The sequence below is a fragment of the Podarcis cretensis genome (assembly GCF_951804945.1).
Source record: "Podarcis cretensis genome assembly, chromosome: 11".
NCBI lineage: Eukaryota > Metazoa > Chordata > Lepidosauria > Squamata > Lacertidae > Podarcis > Podarcis cretensis.
The window spans coordinates 57,410,716-57,434,449 of record NC_137180.1 but is presented as its reverse complement, the minus strand read 5'-3'; the positions used below and the strand labels follow the sequence as shown (position 1 = coordinate 57,434,449).

Genomic DNA, 23,734 nt, shown 5'->3' with positions numbered 1-23,734 from the left:
AGGAAAAGCCCCCTAAAGCCGCACACAAGCTCCACGTGGCTCTTGCAGGCTTTTCCCCAGGAGGGAGAAGGGACTGACGCGGCCAGTCAGTCCCTTCTCCCTCCTCGTAGAAAAACCCGCCGGAGCCGCGAGCTCCTTAAAGGGTGTGTGGCTCCTGTGGGCTTTTGCGGGAGGTGGGGGAATTGCCATAGCCCCATGCAGCCTCTCACGGCCGGAGAGGCTGTGCACGGCTAAAGAAGCCAAGACAGTGAGCGGGATCCATCCCACTGGCTGTCTTGGCTTCTGCCATAGCCTCACGCAGCCTCTCCCGGCCGGAGGAGCTGTGCGTGGCTAAAGAGGAAGCCAAGACAGCCAACGGGATGGATCTCGCTGGCTGTCTTGGCTTCTTTGCTCTGGGGGGAATAATATTTTTTTTCTTGATTTCCCCCTCTAAAAACTAGGTGCGTCTTGTGGTCCGGTGCGTCCTATAGAGCGAAAAATACGGTAAATTTGTAAGGAGCTAGATGGACCTACTGGCTGACTTTCTACAAGGCAGCATCCTACGTCCGTAGAGAACAATCAGCTCATCTGCACAAACCTTGGACAAGAACCACCCGGCAGAGCCTCCCTTGTTGTTGTGGCCTATGGTGATCTTCCTCAACTTTCCCAGGTTGGGAGCGTCAAGGGTAAACTTGTCTTCCGCACCTTTCTCAAAATTGTCCTTGTCGTTGTCCAGCCTCCGCTCTCCTGAGAAGCAAATGACATGGAAAGGAAAAGGCAAACAGGTGAGGAACTGTTCAGTGCAGGAATGCATGCGTCAGAGATTTCAGCTGGGAGATTCAGGGTCTGGGGCATGCGCCTAATCTAGGCCCTCGCATGTGGTCAGCCATCAGAGCCATTTCCAGGCACAAGTGCAACAGGAGCATGCAAATCTGTGGGAATGTTCAGGGAGGCAGGAGAGAATATATTGTTTAATTATAGCCTTTCCAACTTGTGTTAACAAGTTCTACAATTTAGCAGAGTAACATTTCCCCTTTTTAAACTTGGGCATCCACAATAATGGCAGGACGCGGGTGGTGATGTGGGTTAAACCACAGAGCCTACGACTTGCCAATTGGAAGGTCGGCGGTTCAAATCCCCATCCCATTTCTCAGTCCCAGCTCCTGCCAACCTAGCAGTTCGAAAGCACGTCAAAGTGCAAGTAGATAAATAGGTACCGCTCTGGCGGGAAGGTAAATGGTGTTTCCGTGCACTGCTCTGGTTCGCCAGAAGTGGCTTAGTCATGCTGGCCACATGACCCGGAAGCTGTACGCCGGCTCCCTCGGCCAATAAAGCGAGATGAGCACCGCAACCCCAGAGTCGGCCACGACTGGACCTAATGGTCAGGGGTCCCTTTACCTTTACCTGCAATAACTGTGGAGGCTGGGCACCCCAGAGAGAAGCAGTTTGGCTCCACCCTCCACAGCTGACCAGAAAGGCACCCTTATGGGGGGGCTTGGATGCAGAAGCAGTCTCTCATCATTTAAACAGTAACTCCATCAACTAAAAATTATAGTTGGTGAAAGGCAATTCTTTAACCTGTAAGGGCACATTGCAAATCAATGGAGCTGCAAATGAACTGCATAATTTGCACACTTTGAGAGTGGGGGCTATTTTGGTTCTGCTGTGTCTTACAGGCCATGAACAGGGATAGCCTAACTGTGAGGGGTAGCTTTCGTTTATTAAGTCAAAAACAACTACCGCTTCTTCTTCTTCTTCTTCTTATTATTATTATTATTATTATTATTATTATTATTATTATTATCCTACACTTTTCTTCAGCATCTCAAAGAGGCGCCTGCCTTGAGGTACGCCAATATGCAAAATGCATGTAAATTTAATTGATAGATTCATTAATCAATAATCTGCTAAAATGTACGTGCTTAATCAAGTACAATTATTTAATCTGTTGAGAGAGACCAAGTAAGTTGCCTCGATAGTTTTTTAATACAGGGCTGAAACGTGCTGTGGAGGGGGGAAAAAACAATTTCTGAAAAATTCCAGGAGGACAGCTGCACTCCTCGTGATGAGCGAAACTTGGCTCTGCGTACTCAACTCACTTGCGTTGCATGCCAATCTGGTTGCATCAATCAGCTTTGAGCACCTCACAGGCATTGCAGTGCTGGGAAGAGCAGGAACTGAGAAACAGGGAGTGGGCGGAAAAGTTTTTTGTTTGTTATCCTTTTATCCCACCCTTCCTCCAAGGACGGGTAGATAACTTTTCTTCCCACCTGAGGCCCACATTCCTTTCTGGGCCACAGGCCAGTGTTAGGCGGGGCCAGAGGCAAAAGTGGGAGGAGCAATGAATGCAAATTTACCTTTATGCAGCAGGCGAGCTCCTAGGCACACACAAGCACACACCTTTCTATCCAGGAAACCTAGAGTTCAAGGGCATATTCCAGCCAGGCAAAAACACTCAAGGGAAGTGCAAAGCAGAGCTGGTGAAGGGCATCCCCTTGGGAGATGGGGTGTGGCTGGGGTGGGGGGTGATTTGAGGGTTTCCTGAGGGTCGGACAGAGAGGTTTGGAGGGCTGCATTTGGCCCACAGGATTAAAGTTCACCTCCCCTGCCCAAGAAGCGTAGGGTGGCATGCAAAGTACGCTCTCGCTCGCTCGCTCGCGCGCACACACACACACACACAAAATACATATCAAGACTGTTAGAATTCCTGCTCCATGATTGCAGTCATGGGATTGTTGTCTTTCACATGACGGTGTATGTTTTGACTCCACAGAGTGGGAAGTGACAGAGACAGGATGTTTGTGTTACTGTGTTCCGTGAAGTGGGACTATTGTTCTTTTTCTCTTTGCTGTCTGATTCTAGAGAGAGGGGGAGCCATGTTGCAGTGCTCCGTGTGTGTTAATATGTAAATAAAGTAGATTAGCCAAAATGCTGAGTAGCTGAGGTCTGTTACGCAAGTGCGCAAACTCTGCAGATCCCTAAGTGTGCCAGTGTTGGTTGGCATCGGTCGCTGTGATGTTCGGGCAGAAGAAAGCTTTTGAAGCTCCCAAACGATCAATCAACCAGGAGGGAGGGAACATGCCAGTCGGGCATGTGTCTCTGCCAGGGTCCTACTCGAGTGTAGGCTGAACTGCTGTCATAGACAACATCCCTGCAAGTTATACTAGGCTAACAGATGGTGATTATCTATCCAGTGAGCTTTATGGCAGAGTGGGCATCTGAACCCAAATCCCTCTGCTCCTAGTCCAAACACTGTGCCAGTGTTTCTCAGACTTGGGTTGCCTGCTGTTGTGGGACTACAACTCCCATCATCCCTGACCACTGAGCTGCTAGCTAGGGATGATGGGAGTTGTAGTCCAACAACAGCTGGAGACCCAAGTTTGAGAAACGCTGCGTGTAACCACTATGCTAGCTCCCAGGAATATCCCCAACAGCAACACCCCTGTCTCAGAATAACATCTCGGGGGTGTGGATTATTTCATTGTTCATCTGTTTGGTTTGCTGCAGACCAAAGGAAACAGATCCTCGCGATATCCTACCTGTGTCTCCATTTTGGCCGAAAAGGTTAATAAAAACATCTGCATCTGTTCCACTGCCACTTAGATCTCCTGTAAAAACTTTGACCACATATTTGTTCACTGCAAAGAGAGAGAGAGCAAAAACACACAACCTCGTTAACAGGGATACAGATTATTAGATGCATAATGAGTTGGAACTGCAACAAAATGTTGCAGTATGGGGTGATGATCTTCAGGGATGCAGCTCCTCCATTCCATTCCCCTACCTTGATTATATATATTTTTACTCCAACAGTACCAGTTAGCATTCCCCGGCCAAACTGCCCTCATCTGGTCGTGTTTTGAAGTTCCTTACTGGCATTAAAAAGAAAAGAAAATATTTCTTTGTTATTTTGTAAACCTCAGGATTCCCTCAAGTCAGCTGATACCTCCATCTTGTGCATCAATAATGCGCCTTTCAGAACTTGGAGAGATGGTGTCGGAAAAGGTTATTTATGTCTGCTACTACCGCAGCTCACGTTTTGGTAGCCCAAAAATGGAAAAGGAGAGTCCCAAGTAAAGAAGATTGTCAACTTAAATTGATTGAATATGTGCAGCTTGCGGACCTAACATATAGCGTAAGAGAAGAAGAACATCATATGTTTAAAGAAGATTGGAATATGTTTACTGAATATATGGAGGAAAATTGTGTTTATTTGAAAACGTGGGCAGCATTAAGATAAATTCAACAGTGTGAATAAGTTTTGATGGATGTAATAATGGAATGCAGAATGGTCTAGTTTATATAAAATATGCAGGGATTTATGTTGTGCAAAATGAACCATGGAAAGATAGGAAGGGGAGTCATTGATATTTTAAGGTTGTTTAAGTGAATATTCCAAAATGTAAAACAGAAAATTTAGATTTTTTTAAAAAAAAAAAAAACTTGGAGAGATGTATCTGAAGAAGTGTGCATGCACACGAAAGCTCATACCTAGAACTAACTTAGTTGGTCTTTAAGGTGCTACTGGAAGGAATTTTTTTATTTTGTTTTGAATAAAGATGATGACAATGATTAAAGCAGCCTGAGGCAAGACGAAAAACTCGTTCATATGTTAGTGGCTTACTCGTGAACAATAGATCCATTACTCAATGCAAAGATAGTTATCATTTGTACATTCTCTAGACTCCAGCCTAGAGCTGGAACAGCCCAACTTTGCATGAATTTCCAGAATCCATTATAATGTTCTAATCATCCAGTTCCTATGCAATATTTTTCTTTACAGCACTGAACTTTCCTTTCGCTTTCAGTCATATCCGCAACTGAGCGACCTTTTGGCTTTGGCCCAGCCGCTTCATCAGCTCTGAATCTACTTGTACTTGTCCTCTGCTCTTCTTCAGTAGCATGTTGGACGCCTTCCGACCTGAGGGGCTCATCTTCCAGTGTCAAAACTTTTATATGCCTGTTGTCTTTGTCCATGGAGTTTTCTTGGCAGGGATACTGGAGTGGCTTGCCGGTTCCTGCTCCAGGTGGATCACGTTTGGTCAAAACTCTCCAGCATGACCTGTCCATCTTGGGTGACACTGCATGGCCTAGCTCATAGCTTCTCTGAGTTATTCAAGCCCCTTCGCCACGGCAAGGCAGTGATGGACTGCAAGAAGATCAAACCTATCCATTCTGAAGGAAATCAGCCCTGAGTGCTCACTGGAAGGACAGATCCTGAAGCTGAGGCTCCAATACTTTGGCCACCTCATGAGAAGAGAAAGCTCCCTGGAAAAGACCCTGATGTTGGGAAAGATGGAGGGCACAAGGAGAAGGGGACGACAGAGGACGAGATGATTGGACCGTGTTCTCAAAGCTACCAACATGAGTTTGACCAAACTGCAGGAGGCAGTGGAAGACAGGAGTGCCTGGCGTGCTCTGGTCCATGGGGTCACAAAGAGTCACATGGGGTCACATGACTAAACAACTAAACAACAACAATCATCCAGTAGCAATGGCTTCACAGGAACGGGAGGAGATACAGATGCTCAGCCTCACCTCTTAAAAATGGTCTTCCTCTTCAGGTGTTCTGGCAATAGATGAGATGGCTACAAGCAAGTTGTGAGAGGGAACCATGGGTGAAAGCACTCTGGAAGTTCAGTGATGCACTGCACTAGTTCTAACCACCCCTTTTGGACAATTCCCATAACACAGTGTGTCTGCTCCCTCTGCTGGTTACAAACACATTGGCCAGGAAATGAACAGGAAAATTTCATCAAAGTCTTAATAAAGAAAGACACTGAGGAACGATTATATGCAATCACATGATAGGATGATGAGGGCTGTTCTAAAGAGTCAAACGAATTTGATTGGTTCAGGGTGATGCTATTGGGTTGCAAATGTGAAGACTGCTGCAATCCCTCGATCGGTGAATAGAAATCCCATATGTATTCTGGAAGTGTATAAAAAACACACCATTGCTTCGGATGTGGTTCTTCACAGCCTCCTCATTATTGTTGAGGCTGCCTCCTATGTGTATTTTTATTTCAATATTTCACCTGGAGCCTACATCTTTCTCTTTGGGGTTCCTGGGAGGGATGCTTCCAGTCTAGAGACCCCTTTAAATTTCTCCAGCAGCGCCAGGCATGAAGACTACATGTCTGTAAGAAGGAACAGTGGAAGAGCGAGGCAAGTAATTTTTGTGCCTGGAAGGGCTGTGTGAATTTCTCTGCTTCCCTCGGAAGACCTGTTTAGTGGCATCATTGACTAAATCTGGCAGGAAGGAGAGGCTAATTAAGCTTGGACTGGTTCCTAGTTTCACACGCACCCCAACATATTGGCAACCAGAAAGAAGCAGCGGCAGCAGCAGAAAAGAGTCGAAATGCAAACAGATGGAGAAGACTGATTCGCCAGGAATCACGTCCAAATACATGTCTAGGGATCTGCAAAGTATCTTTGTCCCTTCAGCACGCCACAGATTTGTTTTTCGGATTCTTGCAAACAGAAATGGAAGGAAAGGAGAGAGTAATTGCCGCAGGTGTGTGGAACCACTTTCAGCCCAAAGGCCAGATTCAAATCTGGAGAGCTATCCAGGGGCCGCATTCTGGTGATGGGCGGAGCCAACAGCTAAAATGGGTGGAGCTAAAGGCCACTGAAGAGAAAGTAAAGCAGCTAAGCAAAAAAAAAAAAAAAAAAAGCTCAGCTAAGCACAACTAAGAAATTATATATTTTTACTCATTTTCTGTACATCTTCTGTACGCTTGCGTTCAATTCCTCCTTAGCCTTAGGGGCAACTGCAAATAAAATAAGTAAAATTCGCATAAAATATATAAAATGGAGTCTCAACCTGAGGGCCGTGGAAAGTGTGGGAAGTGGACAGCCAATCAAAATGATTGACAGGTGACATCAAATTATGTCACGTGATTGGTGAGAGGGCGGAGTTTCCTAGAAAAGGGGCCTGGTAGATTGAATTTAGGCCCACAGTCCAGTGCTGAATTACTGTCACCCTTTAAACGTAGCTGTTGCCATCACTGTGGCCTGGTTGACGCAGGATGAATGACGGTTCCCTTTTAACCATATTGATAAGAATGCCAGCAACTGGTATTCAGAAGCATTGCTGGGAAGGCAGAGCACAGCCATTGTGGCTAGTAGCACCCATAGCCCTTTCTTCCATGAAGTCATCCAACCCTCATTTTTTACTATATACATTTTGTCTTATAAATAAACCATAGATAAAGAGCATAAAGAGATACTGTTATAGCAGCTTGAAAGCAGCGTAAGGTCGGACATTGTTGTTGAACTTGTTCAAAACATGGAAAACAATACCCATTTTTCCATATACCTGTTGGGCTGGTTGATATGTTATTATTTTATAATAAGTTAGCTTAATCCTTGTTACTATGCACCAAATTTTCTCATTCCATTCAGATAGAGTAGGAGTTATCATTTCCCCTCGCCTTTTAGTTATTATAATCTTAGCAGCCGTTATAAAGCTGAAAGCGATTTCTCGATTCTTTTCTGAAACAACCTATTCTAGAAAACCAAGCAGCGATGTTTTAGCTTCCAAGGGTATATGATATCCTAACATGGCAGAGATATTAACCTGAACCAGAATATTTCTATCTGAGAACAGTTCCAAGAGATACGTATGAAATCTGCCTTATTTAATCCACATCTTCAACATTTATTGTTGGCGTTTAGTCGTTTAGTCGTTTAGTCGTGTCCGAGTCTTCGTGACCCCACGGACCAGAGCACGCCAGGCACTCCTGTCTTCCACTGCCTCCCGCAGTTTGGTCAAACTCATGCTGGTAGCTTCAAGAACACCATCCAACCATCTCGTCCTTTGTCATCCTCTTCTCCTTGTGCCCTCCATCTTTCCCAACATCAGGGTCTTTTCCAGGGAGTCTTCTCTTCTCATGAGGTGGCCAAATATTGGAGCCTCAGCTTCAGGATCTGTCCTTCCAGTGAGCACTCAAGGCTGATTTCCTTCAGAATGGATAGGTTTGATCTTCTTGCAGTCCATGGGACTCTCTAGAGTCTCCTTGAGCACCATAATTCAAAAGCATCACTCTCACTTCCATAATTCAAAAGCATTACTCTCACTTTCATACATCACTACTGGGAAAACCATAGCTTTAACTATACGGACTTTTGTTGGCAAGGTGGCATTTACCCGGTCCTTTTAAAGCCATCCAAGTTGCTTGCCATCACTGCCTCATGTGGCAGTGAGTTCCACAGTTTAACGACACACTGCGTGATGAAGTGCTGTCCTGAATCTTCCAACATTCAGCTTGGTAGGGCCACAGGTTTTGAGTTTCTGTATCCACTTTCCCCATAAATCCTTTTACAAACGTTGATACGGATGGCAGCTTTAAGTAATGAAGCAAGGAGTCCTGGCTTTTCACGCTCACTGCCGTTCCACATAGCCCCAAAGCCTTTCTGCACATTTGAGCTCACATTTGCTGGAGGTATTTGCTAAAGATGCAGCTCTCTGAAAACAGGGCTTTAGAAATTGGAAGCCCTTTTGCCTTCAAACCAGGCAAGGCATCAAATTTGCTGCCTCCATGACTGGCCAACTGTGCCACTGGGCATGTTCAAAGCCATGCGGTTCTCCAACTCCAGCTTGTCAGTTTGGCAAGACCCGCTCAGTGCTAATCAGCCCAGCTGCTAGATGCCTTGCATGGATTAGATGGATGGAAATCAGCAAATGTGAACTCAACCAAAAGACAGCCGGAGCTCATAGAGACAGATCCTTCGCAAACTTCAGCCAACCCACAGTATAATCCTTGCTTATGCTGGATCATAAATTGTGCACTATTGCCCAGCTTTCCAACGCAACCTTCTGCATAGTTGTTTATGCAGGTCCTGAAAGACCTACACCGGCTCCCAGGATGTTTCTGAGCATAATTCAAAGTGTTGGTGCTGACCTTTAAAGCCCTAAAAGGTCTCGGTCCATAGCTGTCAACCTTCCCTTTTTTTGCGGGAAATTCCCTTATTCCAGTGCCATTTCCCGCTGCCTCCTGCTGCTATCCCAGATTGTTAGATATCCCGTAGACTGTCCCCAGGACAGGTGAGGCTGCTGATCCCTTATTTTCAAATCTGAAAGTTGACAGCTATGCCTCAGTCCTGTATACCTGAAGGAGCGTCTCCGCCTCCATTGTTCATCCAGGACACTGAGGTCCAGCACTGAGAGCCTTCTGGTGGTTCCCTCACTGCGAGAAGTGAGGTTACAGGGAACCAGGCAGAGGGCCTTCTCGGTAGTGGCGCTATGGTTTTCCCAGTAGTGATGTATGGAAGTGAGAGATGGACGATCAAGAAGGCTGATCACTGACGAATTGATGCTTTTGAATTATGGTCCTGGAGGAGACTCTTGAGAGTCCCATGGCCTGCAAGAAGATCAAACCTATCCATTCTGAAGGAAATCAGCCCTGAGTGCTCACTGGAAGGACAGATCCTGAAGCTGAGGCTCCAATATTTGGCCACTTCATGAGAAGAAAAGACTGCCTGGAAAAGACCCTGATGTTGGGGAAGATGGAGGGCACAAGGAGAAGGGGATGACAGAGGACGTGATGGCTGGACAGTGTTCTTGAAGCTACCAGCATGAGTTTGATCAAACTGCGGGAGGCAGTGGAAGACAGGAGTGCCTGGCGTGCTCTGGTCCATGGGGTCATGAAGAGTCGGACACGACTAAATGACTAAACAACAACAATAGGGGTGAGAATAATCTCTGGCATATAGAAACTGGCAAAATCAGTGGGGCAGCTGTGACCCACTGGCATCAAATGTCACCCCTTCTCCATGACAAACAAGCATATTACAGGAAGGAACATGGAAAGAAGTTTCTGCTTCTTGCCAGTAAGAGGGAAACCTAAATTTTTTCTCACTTTTGCCCCACCCCACAAAAAACCCAACCCACCTTCCCATTAACAATGCAATAATTGTTAATTAATCAGATAGGTACTTGATGTTTGGCTAGATTTGTTTGGTTTTATTTAATTGGAGTATACTGAGTTGCCGAAAAAGGTCCGTATAGTTAAAGCTATGGTTTTCCCAGTAGTGATGTATGGAAGTGAGAGCTGGACCATAAAGAAGGCTGATCGCCGAAGAATTGATGCTTTTGAATTATGGTGCTGGAGGAGACTCTTGAGAGTCCCATGGCCTGCAAGAAGATCAAATCTATCCATTCTTAAGGAAATCAGCCCTGAGTGCTCACTGGAAGGACAGATCCTGAAGCTGTGGCTCCAATACTTTGGCCACCTCATGAGAAGAGAAGACTCCCTGGAAAAGACCCTGATGTTGGGAAAGATGGAGGGCACAAGGAGAAGGGGATGACAGAGGACAAGATGGTTGGACAGTGTTCTCGAAGCTACCAGCATGAGTTTGATCAAGCTGCGGGAGGCAGTGGAAGACAGGAGTGCCTGGCGTGCTCTGGTCCATGGGGTCACGAAGAGTTGGACATGACTAAACAACAACAACGAGTTGCCAAAACTGTAAGTGTAATGTTTTAATGTATCATATATTTTGATGTTAGCCGCCCTGAGCCCGGTTCTGGCTGGGGAGGGTGATATAAATAAATAAAAAAATATTAATATTTATTATTATTATTTTCTTGGTTGAGGTGCTTCTTCATCCTAATCAGCCCTTGTAATATAACAGCTGCCCAACCATCAGAGTTGTGTTCCTTTCCAGGAAGAGTCTAGTCTCTTTCTGATGTGGGAAAAGCTACTCCAAGTTCATCTCCGTTGAACTGACCTTTTAGCCAGCAGAGATGAACTATGATTGACCTAAGTGTTGCGGGCTCCATTTTCACAAGTCTTTGACACCAGGGGGATGTAGACTCCCTGCTCGTATTACATATACCTATGTAACATGCTCCACATGGTAAGATTGCCGGTGTTGCTTGTGAGCCAACTGCCTGGTTTGCGGCAAATAAAATGATGGATCGACACTGCGGCAAACTTCATGCTGGATTATTGCTCATTGCCTTTCACTGGGAATTGCTAGGAGCTGCAGTTCTGTAAAGGGCAGGAGAGCATTTCCAAAAACGATATCCGCATCCTCCTCCACAGCAAAGCTGAAATTCCCAGGATTCTTTGGGGGAAGCCAGGAGTGTTTCACTGGTTTGGAAGGGATGCAAGTGTTTGTAATACGTATATCCTTGGAGGGAACCACAGAAAAGAACAATTCCTGAAGAAGCGTGATTGGACACACATTTGCCTTCCCCTGATCAACCATCTCAGAACCTACAACCAGCAAGGGAGGTCACTGGGGGTTTGCCTGGTTGGCGGTAACTCATGGCAGGGCCTTCTTGGTGGTGGCTCCCTGCTTGTGGAATGCCTTCCCTAATGAGTTGCACCAGTCTCCCTCACTGTTAACATTTAGGAGAAAAATGCAAAACAGTCCTGCTGACCTAGGCTGAAGGTCCTGTCCCTGGTAACCCATAAATTATTAGTTTGAGTATGGTTGCTTTTAGGAATTTTTAAATGTTTTTATATAGTTGTTTTTAGTATTTTAAAATAATTTTTATTGGAATTTTATTTACAACATAATATAAACACCCCACCCCACCAATACACAACCCACCCTCATTAAACGTGAACATAACATACAGTGAGCATAACATACAACAATACAAACAATGAAATAAAAGACTTCCTTTATCCTGTTCCTGGCCTCCTTATTTACGTCTTATAAACTGTTTCCTTTATGAATAATTATTAAGATTTTTCTAATTGTAACTTAAATATCCACAACGTCTCAGGCAGACATTAATCGAAACAAGTCCAGGTATGTATTTTAGGGCACTGTTTTGTCAAGTATTCTCTGCATTTCCCCCATGCTTTTTGAAACTCTTGTCTAGTGTGATCTCTAATTGCCTCTGTTAATCTAGCCAGTTTGATATACTCTAACAGCTTGCCTTGTCATTTCTTTTTTGTTGGCACACTTTCTTTTCCCCCCCAGTTTTTAGCAATTAGGATCCTTGCCTCTCCTGTGGCATAGAGTTGTTTTTAACTTGTTTTAGAAGTTTAAATTGTACGGTCTTAGTATTGGCATGTTTGCTGCCCTGAGATCCTCTGGAGGAAGGGTGGGATATAAATCTGAGGAGGAGGGCGACCCCATGGCAGAAACCCAACCATACCTCGGTCCAGTATACCTAAAGGAGCATCTCCACCTCCATCGTTCTGCCCGGACACTAAGGTCCAGCTCCGAGGGCCTTCTGGCAGCTCCCTCGCTGCGAGAAGCCAAGTTACAGGGAACCAGGCAGAGGGCCTTCTCGGTAGTGGCACCCTCCCTCTGGAACGCCCTCCCACCAGATGTCAAAGAGAAAAACAACTAACAAACAAGTGTGCATGCACACGAAAGCTCATACCAAGAACTAACTTAGTTGGTCTTTAAGGTGCTACTGGAAGGATTTTTTTTATTTTGTTTTGACTATGGCAGACCAACACGGCTACCTACCTGTAACTGAAACATTTAGAAGACATCTGAAGGCAGCCCTGTTTAGGGAAGCTTTTAATGTTTAATAGGTTATTGTATTTTAGTGTTTTGTTGGAAGCCGCCCAGAGTGGCTGGGGAAACCCAGCCAGATGTGTGGGGTATAAATAATTTTATTATTATTATTATTATTATTATTATTATTATTATTATTATTATTATACTTGCTCTCCCTTGCCTTCTGTAAATTTCTTGACGGCATCATTGCCCCAAGACTTAAATCATTACCATATTCTTTCACTTTACCAGCATCAGCTGCCCCCATTTCGATGCTGTTCTGCACAGTCGTAAGCGCAGCCTGTTGCGAAATGACATACCTTTGGGAACATCCATGGGGTTAAGGCTACCGATAAGATCTCTGACATAGAGTCCGTCACCCTCATCCTTGCTCAGCCAATTGTTGCACGGGAAGTAGAAGCGGAGGTGGGGCCTGTTCATGTCCGTCACTATCACACGATCCAGAAACCAGCTGGCGTTCATCCCTGTGTTGTCGTGTTCAATTCTGTCGCACAAATCAGAACAAGACTCAGGTTTGGGGGGTTTGCCGCACCTTCACGTTTAATGTAAGAGTAGGGAGTGCTGAATTTTTCGAATTTTTCAACAGTAGGGAGTGCTGAATTTTTCAACTTTCAGATTCCCCAAATGAGGGGTGCTAAAAAAAATTGTAACATGACTTGCGAATTCAAAAGATGCATTCGTTAAATTGATATAATTTAGCTTTGCTTGGTAAATAACGACATTAAAAAATAATTGATACTTTCATTTTTCTGCGTAATTCCAATAATTTTAAACTCATCTTGGCAAAAGGTTTTTGTGAAAAGATGTATGTAAAATTGCATAAAAATCATTAACAAGGATTGCCAAGTATTGCAGTTATATTATATATTAATATTATTTTTATCATTTCCTATATATATTTCATGTTGTAACATGAATCAAGTTCAGCTCTGTTGAGAAACTGGGGTTCTTCTTTATAACAATGGCCTGATTTGATTAGTTTCCTAATCTCTTGATTTAAACACAACTCTTAAGCTCATTAAAAGGGTTTGACCCAGTCATACACTCTCCAAGGGCAGGTGGCTATTCTCACATTACAGAATCACCAAATGATGAGCTATTTGCTCACATATATGATATTGTGGTGCCATTATAGAGGAAAGGCAGTAGCTGAGTGTTAGAGCACCTGCTGTGGATGTAAAAAGGTAAAGGTAAATGGACCCCTGACCATTAGGTCCAGTCGTGGCCGACTCTGGGGTTGCGGCGCTCATCTTGCTTTATTGGCCGAGGGAGCCGGCATACAGCTTCCGGGTCATGTGGCCAGCATGACTAAGCCGCTTCTGGCGAACCAGAGCAGTGCACGGAAATTCCGTTTACTTTCCCGCCGGAGTGGTACCTATTTATCTACTTGCACTTTGTGCTTTCAAACTGCTAGGTTGGCAGGAGCTGGGACAGAGCAATGGGAGCTCACCCCGTTGCGGGGATTCGAACCGCCGACCTTCTGATCGGCAAGTCCTAGGCTCTGTGGTTTAACCCACAGCACCACCCGCATCCCGTTATGGATGTAGAAGGCCCCAAATTCAATCCTCGGCATCTCTAGAGCCAGCAGAGATTCCTGTCTGCAATTCTGGACAGCTGCTGCTGCCGATCAGAGAAAACAATATTGAGTCAGATGGACCAATGGTGTTACTTGGTTTAAGGCCCCTTCCTAAATTTCTATATTCCAAGCGATGCCTTTTATGTGCTCAGATAGCTTATCCCTGGGGACAGCATAGAATGTGAGAATTTCAAGTCAAGAATTTGGGGCTGAGTGGGGATTTTGGGTGGGGCCCTGTGCTAGGACGTCTGCTTGTGCACTGCGGCTTTCGTCCCTTCTTCTCCCATGGGTGTCCCCCAAAATTGGATTGGAGGCGTTTGGAAGAAGCAGGGCATGGGGAGAGGAGAGTAATTGTTTTATCCAGCAAGCAGTGCCAGATTTACATATAAGCTAAACAAGCTATAGCTTAGGGCCCCACTTTCTTGGGGGCCCCCAAAAAAATTTAAGGGGGAAAAACTGGATGTACATTTCCAAAATATAAGATAAAAAACAAATGAAATAAAACCTACATACAGCAACAGTGGCAAATGGCTTTAGATACCTATTAGGTCCATAAATTACCATATGGCATATATTCAACACAAAAAAACTGACAATTTGTTGCTGACAAAGGACAGCTGGACATATAAAGGGCCCCATTACCTTCAGTAGCTTAGGCCCTCATCAAACCTATATCCGGCCCTGCTAGCAAGCCATCATGCCTGCCTATAATTCCGGCACTTGATATGCACCTTATTGCTGAAAGCCCATGAATTTGTCTGATAAGACCATGGGTAGGCAAACTAAGGCCCAGGGTCTGGATCCGGCCCAATAGCCTTCTCAATCTGGCCAGTGGACGGTCTGGGAATCAGCGTGTTTTTACATGAGTAGAATGTGTCCTTTTATTTAAAATGCATCTCTGGGTTATTTATGGGGCATAGGAATTCATTCATTTATTTATTTTTTCAAAATATAGTCCGGCCCCCCACAAGGTCTGAGGGACAGTGGACCGGCCCCCTGCTGAAAAAGTCTGCTGACCCCTGGATAAGACTATGTGGTTTGGGGGAACCCAATATTCTGTGTCTCCATATTGTGATAAATTCCTCTACCGTACCTTATTTTTCTGATTGTCCCAACGTTGTTGGTTCTCACTCGAAACACATCCGTTTTGCTCCTCTCAAAGGCAGAGCTGCTCCTGAAATATACACATGCCCCCAGAAAGAACAATTATTGAAAAGAAGGGGTTAACAGTGATCGTTACAGATGGTCTGCACATGCATTTGCACCACTCAGCTGACACATCACCTGATAATTTGAACCTAAGTATGTGAGGGGGGCTCCCAATATCTATTGTAATGCACAGTGGTGGCCATGAAGCCTCTGGCTCCTAATGGCTGAGTTGGTGGGAGGCATCAGAATGTCCATGAACATTCCAAGGCTGAGAAAATGAAAGAGGCAGCACGGAATTCTCACAGTCAGTCTCCCTTGAGGGAAGTGAGGGGTCATTTTGGCTGGGACAGACACCTCGGACTGAGGGTCACGCTGGGCGCGTCTTGTGCTTCTCCCAGTGTTTTGGTTTCTTAAATTGAAAGATAGCATTGGAGGACGCCGTCAAGAGGACTACTGACAACCGAAGAGTGCTGGCAACAAACCAGAGTAGCTGGTCTTACTGGGGAGAGAAGCAGGAAGCAAGGAACAGTGAAGGCAGGGAATTTAAGAAAGAGAAGAGCAGGGGGAAGTTGGCACTAGGGGGGAAATGTTGATCCCATGTTCTCAAAAGTTCCACGATATGCAGAAACTAGGATCAGCTTGCTTCGTGAAGAAGTGGTGCTGCTATTACCTTTTCGTTGGTATGCATGGAAATCTAAGGTGTAGGACAAAACTCTTACTTTGGAGAGTTCATGTCACAGGTGAGATTTGAACCAGGGAACATCCAGAACATCTGCTCAGTCTCTTCCATTGCAACCCTATGCATGCCTACTCAGAAGTAAGTTCTATTGTTTTTACTCCCAGATGAGAGGATGAAAGAGGCAGTACGGAAGGCATTGCAGCCTTAGGCAGAGGCACTGAGTTGTGCCCAACATGGGGGGGGTGTCACACGTGTGTGATGTCACACGCATGCTGCCGCCACCCCCAACCCAGCCAGGCTGACTCAGCCCACCATCCTCCAGCCACCGCCAACCGCCTTGCCTTAGTAAAGGTAAGACCTTTATGAAGGCGCTTCTCCCTACTGCATTCCCGGTGGAGGACATGCCAGGGTGAAGACGCTTTCTCCCTAGTGGAGATCGCCAGCGCACCAAAACCACCACTGTTGTGAGGATAAAGTGGAGAGGGGGAAGAGAACTATGTAAAAGGTAAAGGACCCCTGGATGGTTAAGTCCAGTCAAAGGCGACTATGGGGTTGCGGCGCTCATCTCGCTTTCAGGCCAAGGGCGCCGGTGTTTGTCCACAGACAGCTTTCCGGGTCATGTGGCCGGCGGGACTAAACTGCTTCTGGCACAACAGAACACTGTGACGGAAACCAGAGTGCCGTTTACCTTCCCGCCACAGTGGTACCTATTTATCTACTCGCACTGGCATGTTTTCAAATTGCTAGGTTGACAGGAGCTAGGACAGAGCGACGGGAGCTCACTCCGTCATGGGGATTCGAACTGCCGACCTTCTGATCAGCAAGCCTAAGAGGCTCAGTGGGCTTCTTGGAGGAAGGGGGGAAATAAATGCAATCAATCAATCAATTCTAAGCCTCACTGGATCGCAGGCCTAGACAGGACACACAGATGTCATTCAGACTGACTTGCCCCCACCCCAACCTATAAAAATATAGATGCAACAGAAGCAGGAAGTGAAATCTACTCTGGAATGGATGTTTCTTGTCTTTGATGACACACGGAGACATGCAAATTTCTGTATGTTTATGTGGGGAATGGGGAACCTATGGCAAAGACATTTCACGTGACTTCAGCATGCCTTGTGGTGATCATTCTGTGAAGTGCGTCGCCGAAATACAGAGGTGACGTTGCCATGCACCGGTGTGGCAGCACGCAGTGGTGAAAGGGAAAGAAGCAGAAAGCCTTGGGGCAACCAGAAAGGCACCACCTTTGAGGAAATGCATGGCATTTTGTGCAATCGGTGCCGTGGAGCGAAACAGGGGGTCTCAAATGTCATGCACTCCGCAAGGCGTATCATCCGTCAATGCTCCGAAAACAGCCCGCCGGGGAGATGCATGAGATTCCATCCTTTTGCCATATTCCGTGAAGAGTGTGACAAATTTAGAGCGGGGCGTAGGCGTCGTGCTCTCTCGCCACCCTTGCTGTTGAATCAGTTATTACCGTCAAATGTTAGCTGGAGCTAACAGGCAGGAATAAATTCCTTCTGGTTTTGCCTGTGAAGCTTGTTCTGTTCTGTTTTTGAGGAGACCACAGGGAAGAGAAGAACGGGAATTGGGAAGCCCTGCAAAGCAATTACGCTGCAGCGAGATTTCTGACACGGGTGACGCCTTGTCAGCATATAACACCTGTGCTCAGAGATCGACGCCGGTTGCTGATTTGCTCCCAGGTTAATTTCAAGGTGTTGCTATTAGTATAAAGGTAAAGGGACCCCTGACCGTTAGGGTCCAGTCACGGACGACTCTGGGGTTGTGGCACTCATCTAGTTTTATTGGCTGAGGGAGCCAGCATACAGCTTCCGGGTCATGTGGCCAGCATGACTAAGCTGCTTCTGGTGAAGCAGAGCTGCGCACGGAAACGCCGTTTACCTTCCCGCCGGAGCGGTACCTATTTATCTACTTGCACTTTGATGTGCTTTTGAACTGCTGGGTTGGCAGGAGCAGGGACCGAGCAACGGGAGCTCACCCCGTTGCAGGGATTCGAACCACCAAACTTCTGATCGGCAAGTCCCAGGCTCTGTGGTTTAACCCACAGTGCCACCCGCGTCCCTCTGCTATTAGTATACAAAGCCCTTAATAATTTGGGACCAGATTACCTACGCGATCGCCTTGCCACATCTTTGCCTGCTCGAGTGCGGAATTGGCACTGCTGCAGGTGACACATAATACTCCTTCCACATTTGTAAAAACTCCATCATTTCGTGTGACAGCACCTACACTTTGGAACTCCTTGCCAATTGAGACCAAGCAGGTGCCTTCCTCTGTTCAGTGCCTGCTAAAAACATTCTTGGTTATACAAGCCTTTACCCCTGATGTTTAGAAACACTGGTGTGAATTTTAAACTGTTTTAGTATTTTAACTGCTTGTATGCTTTAATGTAATTGTTTGCTGGTTTTATGGTTGATCTTTGTGTAAACTACTTTGAGGGTTGTTGTTTTTTTACAATCAAACGGTGCATAAATACATCAAACAGGATATTCAATTAACAAGAATTTTAAAAGGTCAAATGAGAAGCTGTTTTGGAAGAATGGCAAGCTATTTTTGTGACATTTGGCAAGGTAAGGTGGAGTGCAGTTGCAGGTTTAAGTCAGGAGAGAGTTAATTTCAAATGCTGAACAAGATGGCTCATTCTGGGGTCATAAATGAAACTAACTGGGAAGAGATTTGGGAGATGCATGAGAAAGTACTTTTTCAACATGGCAAAATAAAACAAAAACTCCTTTCAGTGATTGCTTAAAACCTTTATCTTTTTCTCTGCTTTGACAAGCCTATGTAGATGCTGGCATACATTTTAATCTCCTTTTTTTTTTTTTTTTTTTGCTTACTGTTTATTTTAATCATCTTTGGAATGTTTTTAACTGTCTTTCATTGATAATTCTAGTGTGTTTGTTTGTTTTTGTACACCTCTTAGAGGTTTTTATTACAATCAAGCAGTATGTAATGATGCAAAATAAATAAATGAAAATAAGAAACATGTTGTTATGGCCGCTGTTGTGCAGCTGGAGTGTGTGTGGATGAATCTGTCATTTTATCTCAGGCCCCACCTGCAGTAGACATTTAAAGCAGTATTATGCCACTTTAAGAATCATGGGCCCCCCGCAAAGCATCATGGGAACTGTAGTTTGTTAAGGCTGATGAGTGTTCTTAGGGGAGCCCTATTCCTCTCACAGAGTTTTAGTTTAACAGTGAGTTCCTCTTTCCAGAGAATTCTGGGAATTAGGAGAATTTTGGCTCTCCTTACAACTCTCGTCACCCTTAACAAACTGCAAATCCATGATAGTTTAAAATGGTAACATATTGCTTTAAATGTCTGGTGCAAATATGGTCTCAATTTCTCATTTTTCCCATCTTCAGTCCTCCGCATCTCTGCAGCAATTTATTATTTTGAAGAAGAAAAACCCTCATGAAAATTCATCAGCAAATTTCTCCTAATAAACCCATTCTTGTATGCAGTTTTGAATAATATGCACATTTTTTGCAAGCAATTCCCCCTGAATTAATTAATTCTATATGTTGTTTTCACTAATATGTGCACTTTTGTACACAACGTTTGGTTGAAGAACAGTTACGCAACATTCACAAAAATGCAAAGTTTAAAGCATAGCCATGTTTGACCTCACACATTCGTTTGAAGAGTGTGAATTCGGTGGTTTCTCATTGAAATGAACACAAAACTAAATTTCTATCCCACCACCAGCTGGGGCTGATGGAAATGGTGGTCTAAAACATCTACAGTGTACTAGGAGCCAACTTGGTGCACTGAATGTGTTTGAGTATTCTGAAATCATCTCCAAGTTGTTTCTCTCAAATATGGCAAAGAGGCCTGAAATTTCATGCATTTCCTTTACCATTCCCATATTATTTGTCTTTATAAGGTTTTCGTGTTTGAGTTGCTTCACTGGAGAAAGAAGGTCTTTTGAGGGGGAAACTTAAAATGAGTTTCAGGTACCTCTTGTCAGCGCTGTAGACATGGAGAAAATGTGGCGTTATGGTATGAAATTAACATTTTCGGTGATACATTGACATCCACAGGAAAGCAATCAAGCATCATAGAGAACCTGGCGCAACACAAGAAGGGGAGCCTAACAGTGCAATCCTTGCCATGGCTACTCATAAGTACCGTATTTTTCGCTCTATAGGGTGCACCGGACCATAGGGCGCACCTAGATTTTAGGGGGGGAAATAAAGGGGAAAAAATATTTTTTCCCCCAGCCCCAAAGAGCAAAGAAGCCAAGACAGTGAGTGTGATCCATTCTGCTGGCTGGCTTGGCTTCCTCTTTAGCCACGGGGCTGGGGCAGGGGAAGCCCGGGCTTCCCCTGACCCAGCCCCCAGAATGGGTCCGGGAGCGGCAGTGAGGTTGCGCGCAACTTCGCCTTTGCTCCCAGAGCTTGCTGCTATCCACAAGCCTTCTGAGCCCGGCGGGAACTCCGCAGGCTTGAGGATAGCTGCCTGAAGCCTAGAGAGCGAGAGGGGTCGGTGCGCACCCACCCCTCTCGCTCTCCAGGCTTCAGCGAAAGCCTGCATTTGCTCCATAGGACGCACACACACATTTCCCCTTCATTTTTGGAGGGGGGAAAGTGTGTCCTATAGAGTGAAAAATACGGTACGTCCTAGGGGATTCTAGGGGGTTTACTCCCAGTAAGTGAGGTTAGAATTGTCCTTTAAGCCAATCCTTTACCCACTTAACGGGGACTAAGCCTCATAAGACTCCATGTGACTTCCTTCTGAGGACTGTAGGACTGTACTGTTGATCGTTCTCCATTAGGACTATGGGGCCATTAAGAAAACAATCAGCTTTGTGGAAAATCTGAATGTTGTACCAGCCATCTTCCTTGTTGCAGGCTGCATCTTAAGGGCTTTCACATGGAAGATGGAGCAAGCTCATTTCTCCTGCTCCCAACCAATGGATTCAAGTTACAAGAAATAGGGCTGCCATACGTCTGGATTTTCCTGGACATTACAAGGATTTCAAAGACCAAAGCATAGCTGTCAACTTTTCCCTTTTCTTGAGAGGAATCCTATTCGGAATAAGGGAATTTCCCTTTAAAAGGGGGGAAAGTTGACAGCTATGGACCGAAGTGATGTCTGGGGAAAATCTCTTGAAGGCAGCATTTTGTCCTGGAGAATTTAGGGAGTTTCCTTAAAAGCTTAACAACTTTCGGGGTGTCCTGGTTTTTACTTTTCGAAATATGGCAACCCTACCAGAAAGGAGATTCCAACTCAACATCAGGAAGAACTTTCTGGCGGTAAGAGCTGTTCGACAGTGGAACAGACTCCCAGAAGAGATGGTGGTTCCTCCTTCCTTGGAGGTTTCTAAGCAGAGGTCGGATGGCCATCTGCCATGGATGCTTTAGCTGAGATCCCTGCATTGCAAAGGGTTGGACTAGATGACCCTCAGAACCCCTTCCAACTCTACAATTCTATGATTCTATAAATTACCCATCCCTCTTTTTCATTAATGCTATGATTGTGACATCTTCTGATTCATAACCATAGGGGCTCAGCCACCCTAGTTTTTGATTCACACAATAGATCTCCTTCAAAGGTAAAGGTAAAGGGACCCCTGACCATTAGGTCCAGTCGTGGCTGACTCTGGGGTTGCGGCGCTCATCTCACTTTACTGGCTGAGGGAGCCGGCGTACAGCTTCCAGGTCATGTGGCCAGCATGACTAAGCCACTTCTGGTGAACCAGAGCAGCACACGGAAACGCCATTTACCTTCCCGCCGGAGCGGTACGTATTTATCTACTTGCACTTTGACGTGCTTTTGAATTGCTAGGTTGGCAGGAGCAGGGACCGAGCAACGGGAGCTCACCCCGTCGTGGGGATTCAAACCGCCGACCTTCTGATCGGCAAGTCCTAGGCTCTGTGGTTTAACCCACAGCACCACCCGCATCCCAGATCTCCTTCTACTGGTCCACAAAACAAAGTGTCCTTTCATACTGCATCACGGTGTGGTGCGCTGGTTTGACATCAACTGATAGGAAGGGCCTACAGAGGGTGGTGAATACAGCACAAGATATTATGGGCTGTCCCATGAATCCGCTGGATGAAACAGCGGAAGAACGTTGCCTCAGGAGAGTGAGGAAAATTCTCAGGGATGATTCACATCCTGGCCGGCACTTTCTTGATCTCCTGCCCTCAGGCAGAAGATATAGAAGCAGGATTAGCCGCACCAACAGGGTAAAGAACAGCTTCTATCCATGGGCTGTTAGGCTGCTGAATGAAAAGATAACAACAGGGCAACTGACTTTCGGGTTTGGTGGGTGGGTGTCAGTAAATGAGGGGAATTAAGACTAAGAGAGCTGAGTGGGGGGTGCTCGTGTAACCTCACTGTATACAAGTTGTACAAGTGACAATAAAGTATTTCAATACCCCTAAACCTGCTTGGATGTGAGTCTGTTGAATCTGTACTTAAATTTCATGACAAACAGGAAATATAATCATTGAATTGTCAGGATATGCGTTAGATGAGTTTTTACATTTTGGGATGAGGGGGTAAGTGAAAAAGGCTTCTGAATGGACATTTCAAAACAGAGTGGTAACAAAAGGATTGACACATGTATGGGTCTGTGAGTGTTTGGGTTATACATGCAGGTGTCGCTCGAATTTTCGCATGCATTCAGAATGTGCTGCATCCATCAGTGAATCCAGATACGTTGCAAACCAAAATCTCTCATTTTAGCTTACTGCAGAGAACGCTGCTGAGTTCACAGATACCCAGCGAGACTCACTTGCTGGTCAGATGGGCTTTCGGAGTGATGCCAAATTCTCCAAAGAGAGTAACAAAGACATTGGCATCGGTCCCCGCTCCTCGGACGTCTCCTGTCACCGTCACGACTTCGTAGACTGTGGATACAAATTGGAGGAAATACGTGAAACCAGCAGGAAGAATGTATCTTACTCTCCAGGGAGCAACTGGTGAAAATGGACCCCACTGTCAAGATTTGAAACAAGATTCATTTTAGAGTAAGGGCAGGATTCAGAGCAAAGATTTTTTCAATGCCTCACTTCTGAAAATATAAAAAGAGGAAGATTAGGACTGGAAGCAGAGATGAACAACTCTGTCAATTTCGTTGTGCCTCAGTTTCTCATTTTACCAATCTCCAGTTCTCCATATTCCTGCAGTAGCTTACAATTTTTAAAAACAAGTCGTCATGAAAATTCATCATGGTATGCATTTTTGTGTTTTTAAACAGCAAGCCACTCTGTGATCTTCAGCTGAAGGGTGGTGTGTAAAGTTATGAAATAATAATAATAATCAGCATTTTAGTGTATGTTTCTCCTAATATATATCATTTTGCAAGCAGTATTAACTAAAATACACCTTTTTGCAAGCAATCAAAATGAATTTTGGTATGTTGTTTTCACTCATAATGAATTTTAAAGCACACATTTCCCCAATATATGCATTTTTGAATACATTATTTACTTGGAGAACTGCACTGCAAAATTTAGGGAAGTGCAACTTTCAAAGGATGCTTGTGCTTGGTTCACGTTTCGGTTTGCGGAGTATTAATGGGCTAATTTTCCACTAAACTGAAAACAGAATCGAATTCCTGCCCTAACCCTGCAGTGTCTACCCTTTCTTCATTACAAGAATTAACCCAAGAGCCACATGCAATCCAAGTGCAGCATCCCAGAATCCTCTGCAGTCTTGCAAGGCATTCTGGGATGCAAATATTTGAACATGCACAGATTTTCCGAGTGCGTTTCCGTGCATTTCCGAGCACAATTCAAAGTGTTGGTGCTGACCTTTAAAGCCCTAAACGGCCTCGGTCCAGTATATCTGAAGGAGCGTCTCCTCCCCCATCGTTCTGCCC

General features: G+C 45.2%; 1 protein-coding gene across 5 annotated transcripts in view; it reads right to left on the bottom strand.

The window, feature by feature from the left end:
* The window catches only part of LOXHD1 (lipoxygenase homology PLAT domains 1), a 200,075-nt gene that overhangs the window by 149,648 nt on the left and 26,693 nt on the right, over positions 1 to 23,734 (bottom strand). For 4 of the 5 annotated variants that reach the window (XR_013843347.1, XM_079994659.1, XM_079994661.1 and 1 more), the window contains exons 2-6: positions 22,646 to 22,760; positions 15,141 to 15,221; positions 12,771 to 12,955; positions 3,519 to 3,617; positions 578 to 726 (exon numbers count right to left, since the gene is read on the bottom strand). Coding sequence is in view for 4 of the 5 variants with exons in the window: in XM_079994659.1 (XP_079850785.1) it covers positions 578 to 726; positions 3,519 to 3,617; positions 12,771 to 12,955; positions 15,141 to 15,221; positions 22,646 to 22,760 (629 nt within the window). In the remaining variant the exon portion in view is untranslated. The remainder of the gene's footprint in view (positions 1 to 577; positions 727 to 3,518; positions 3,618 to 12,770; positions 12,956 to 15,140; positions 15,222 to 22,645; positions 22,761 to 23,734) is intronic. The other variant, XM_079994660.1, reaches the window with a different exon arrangement.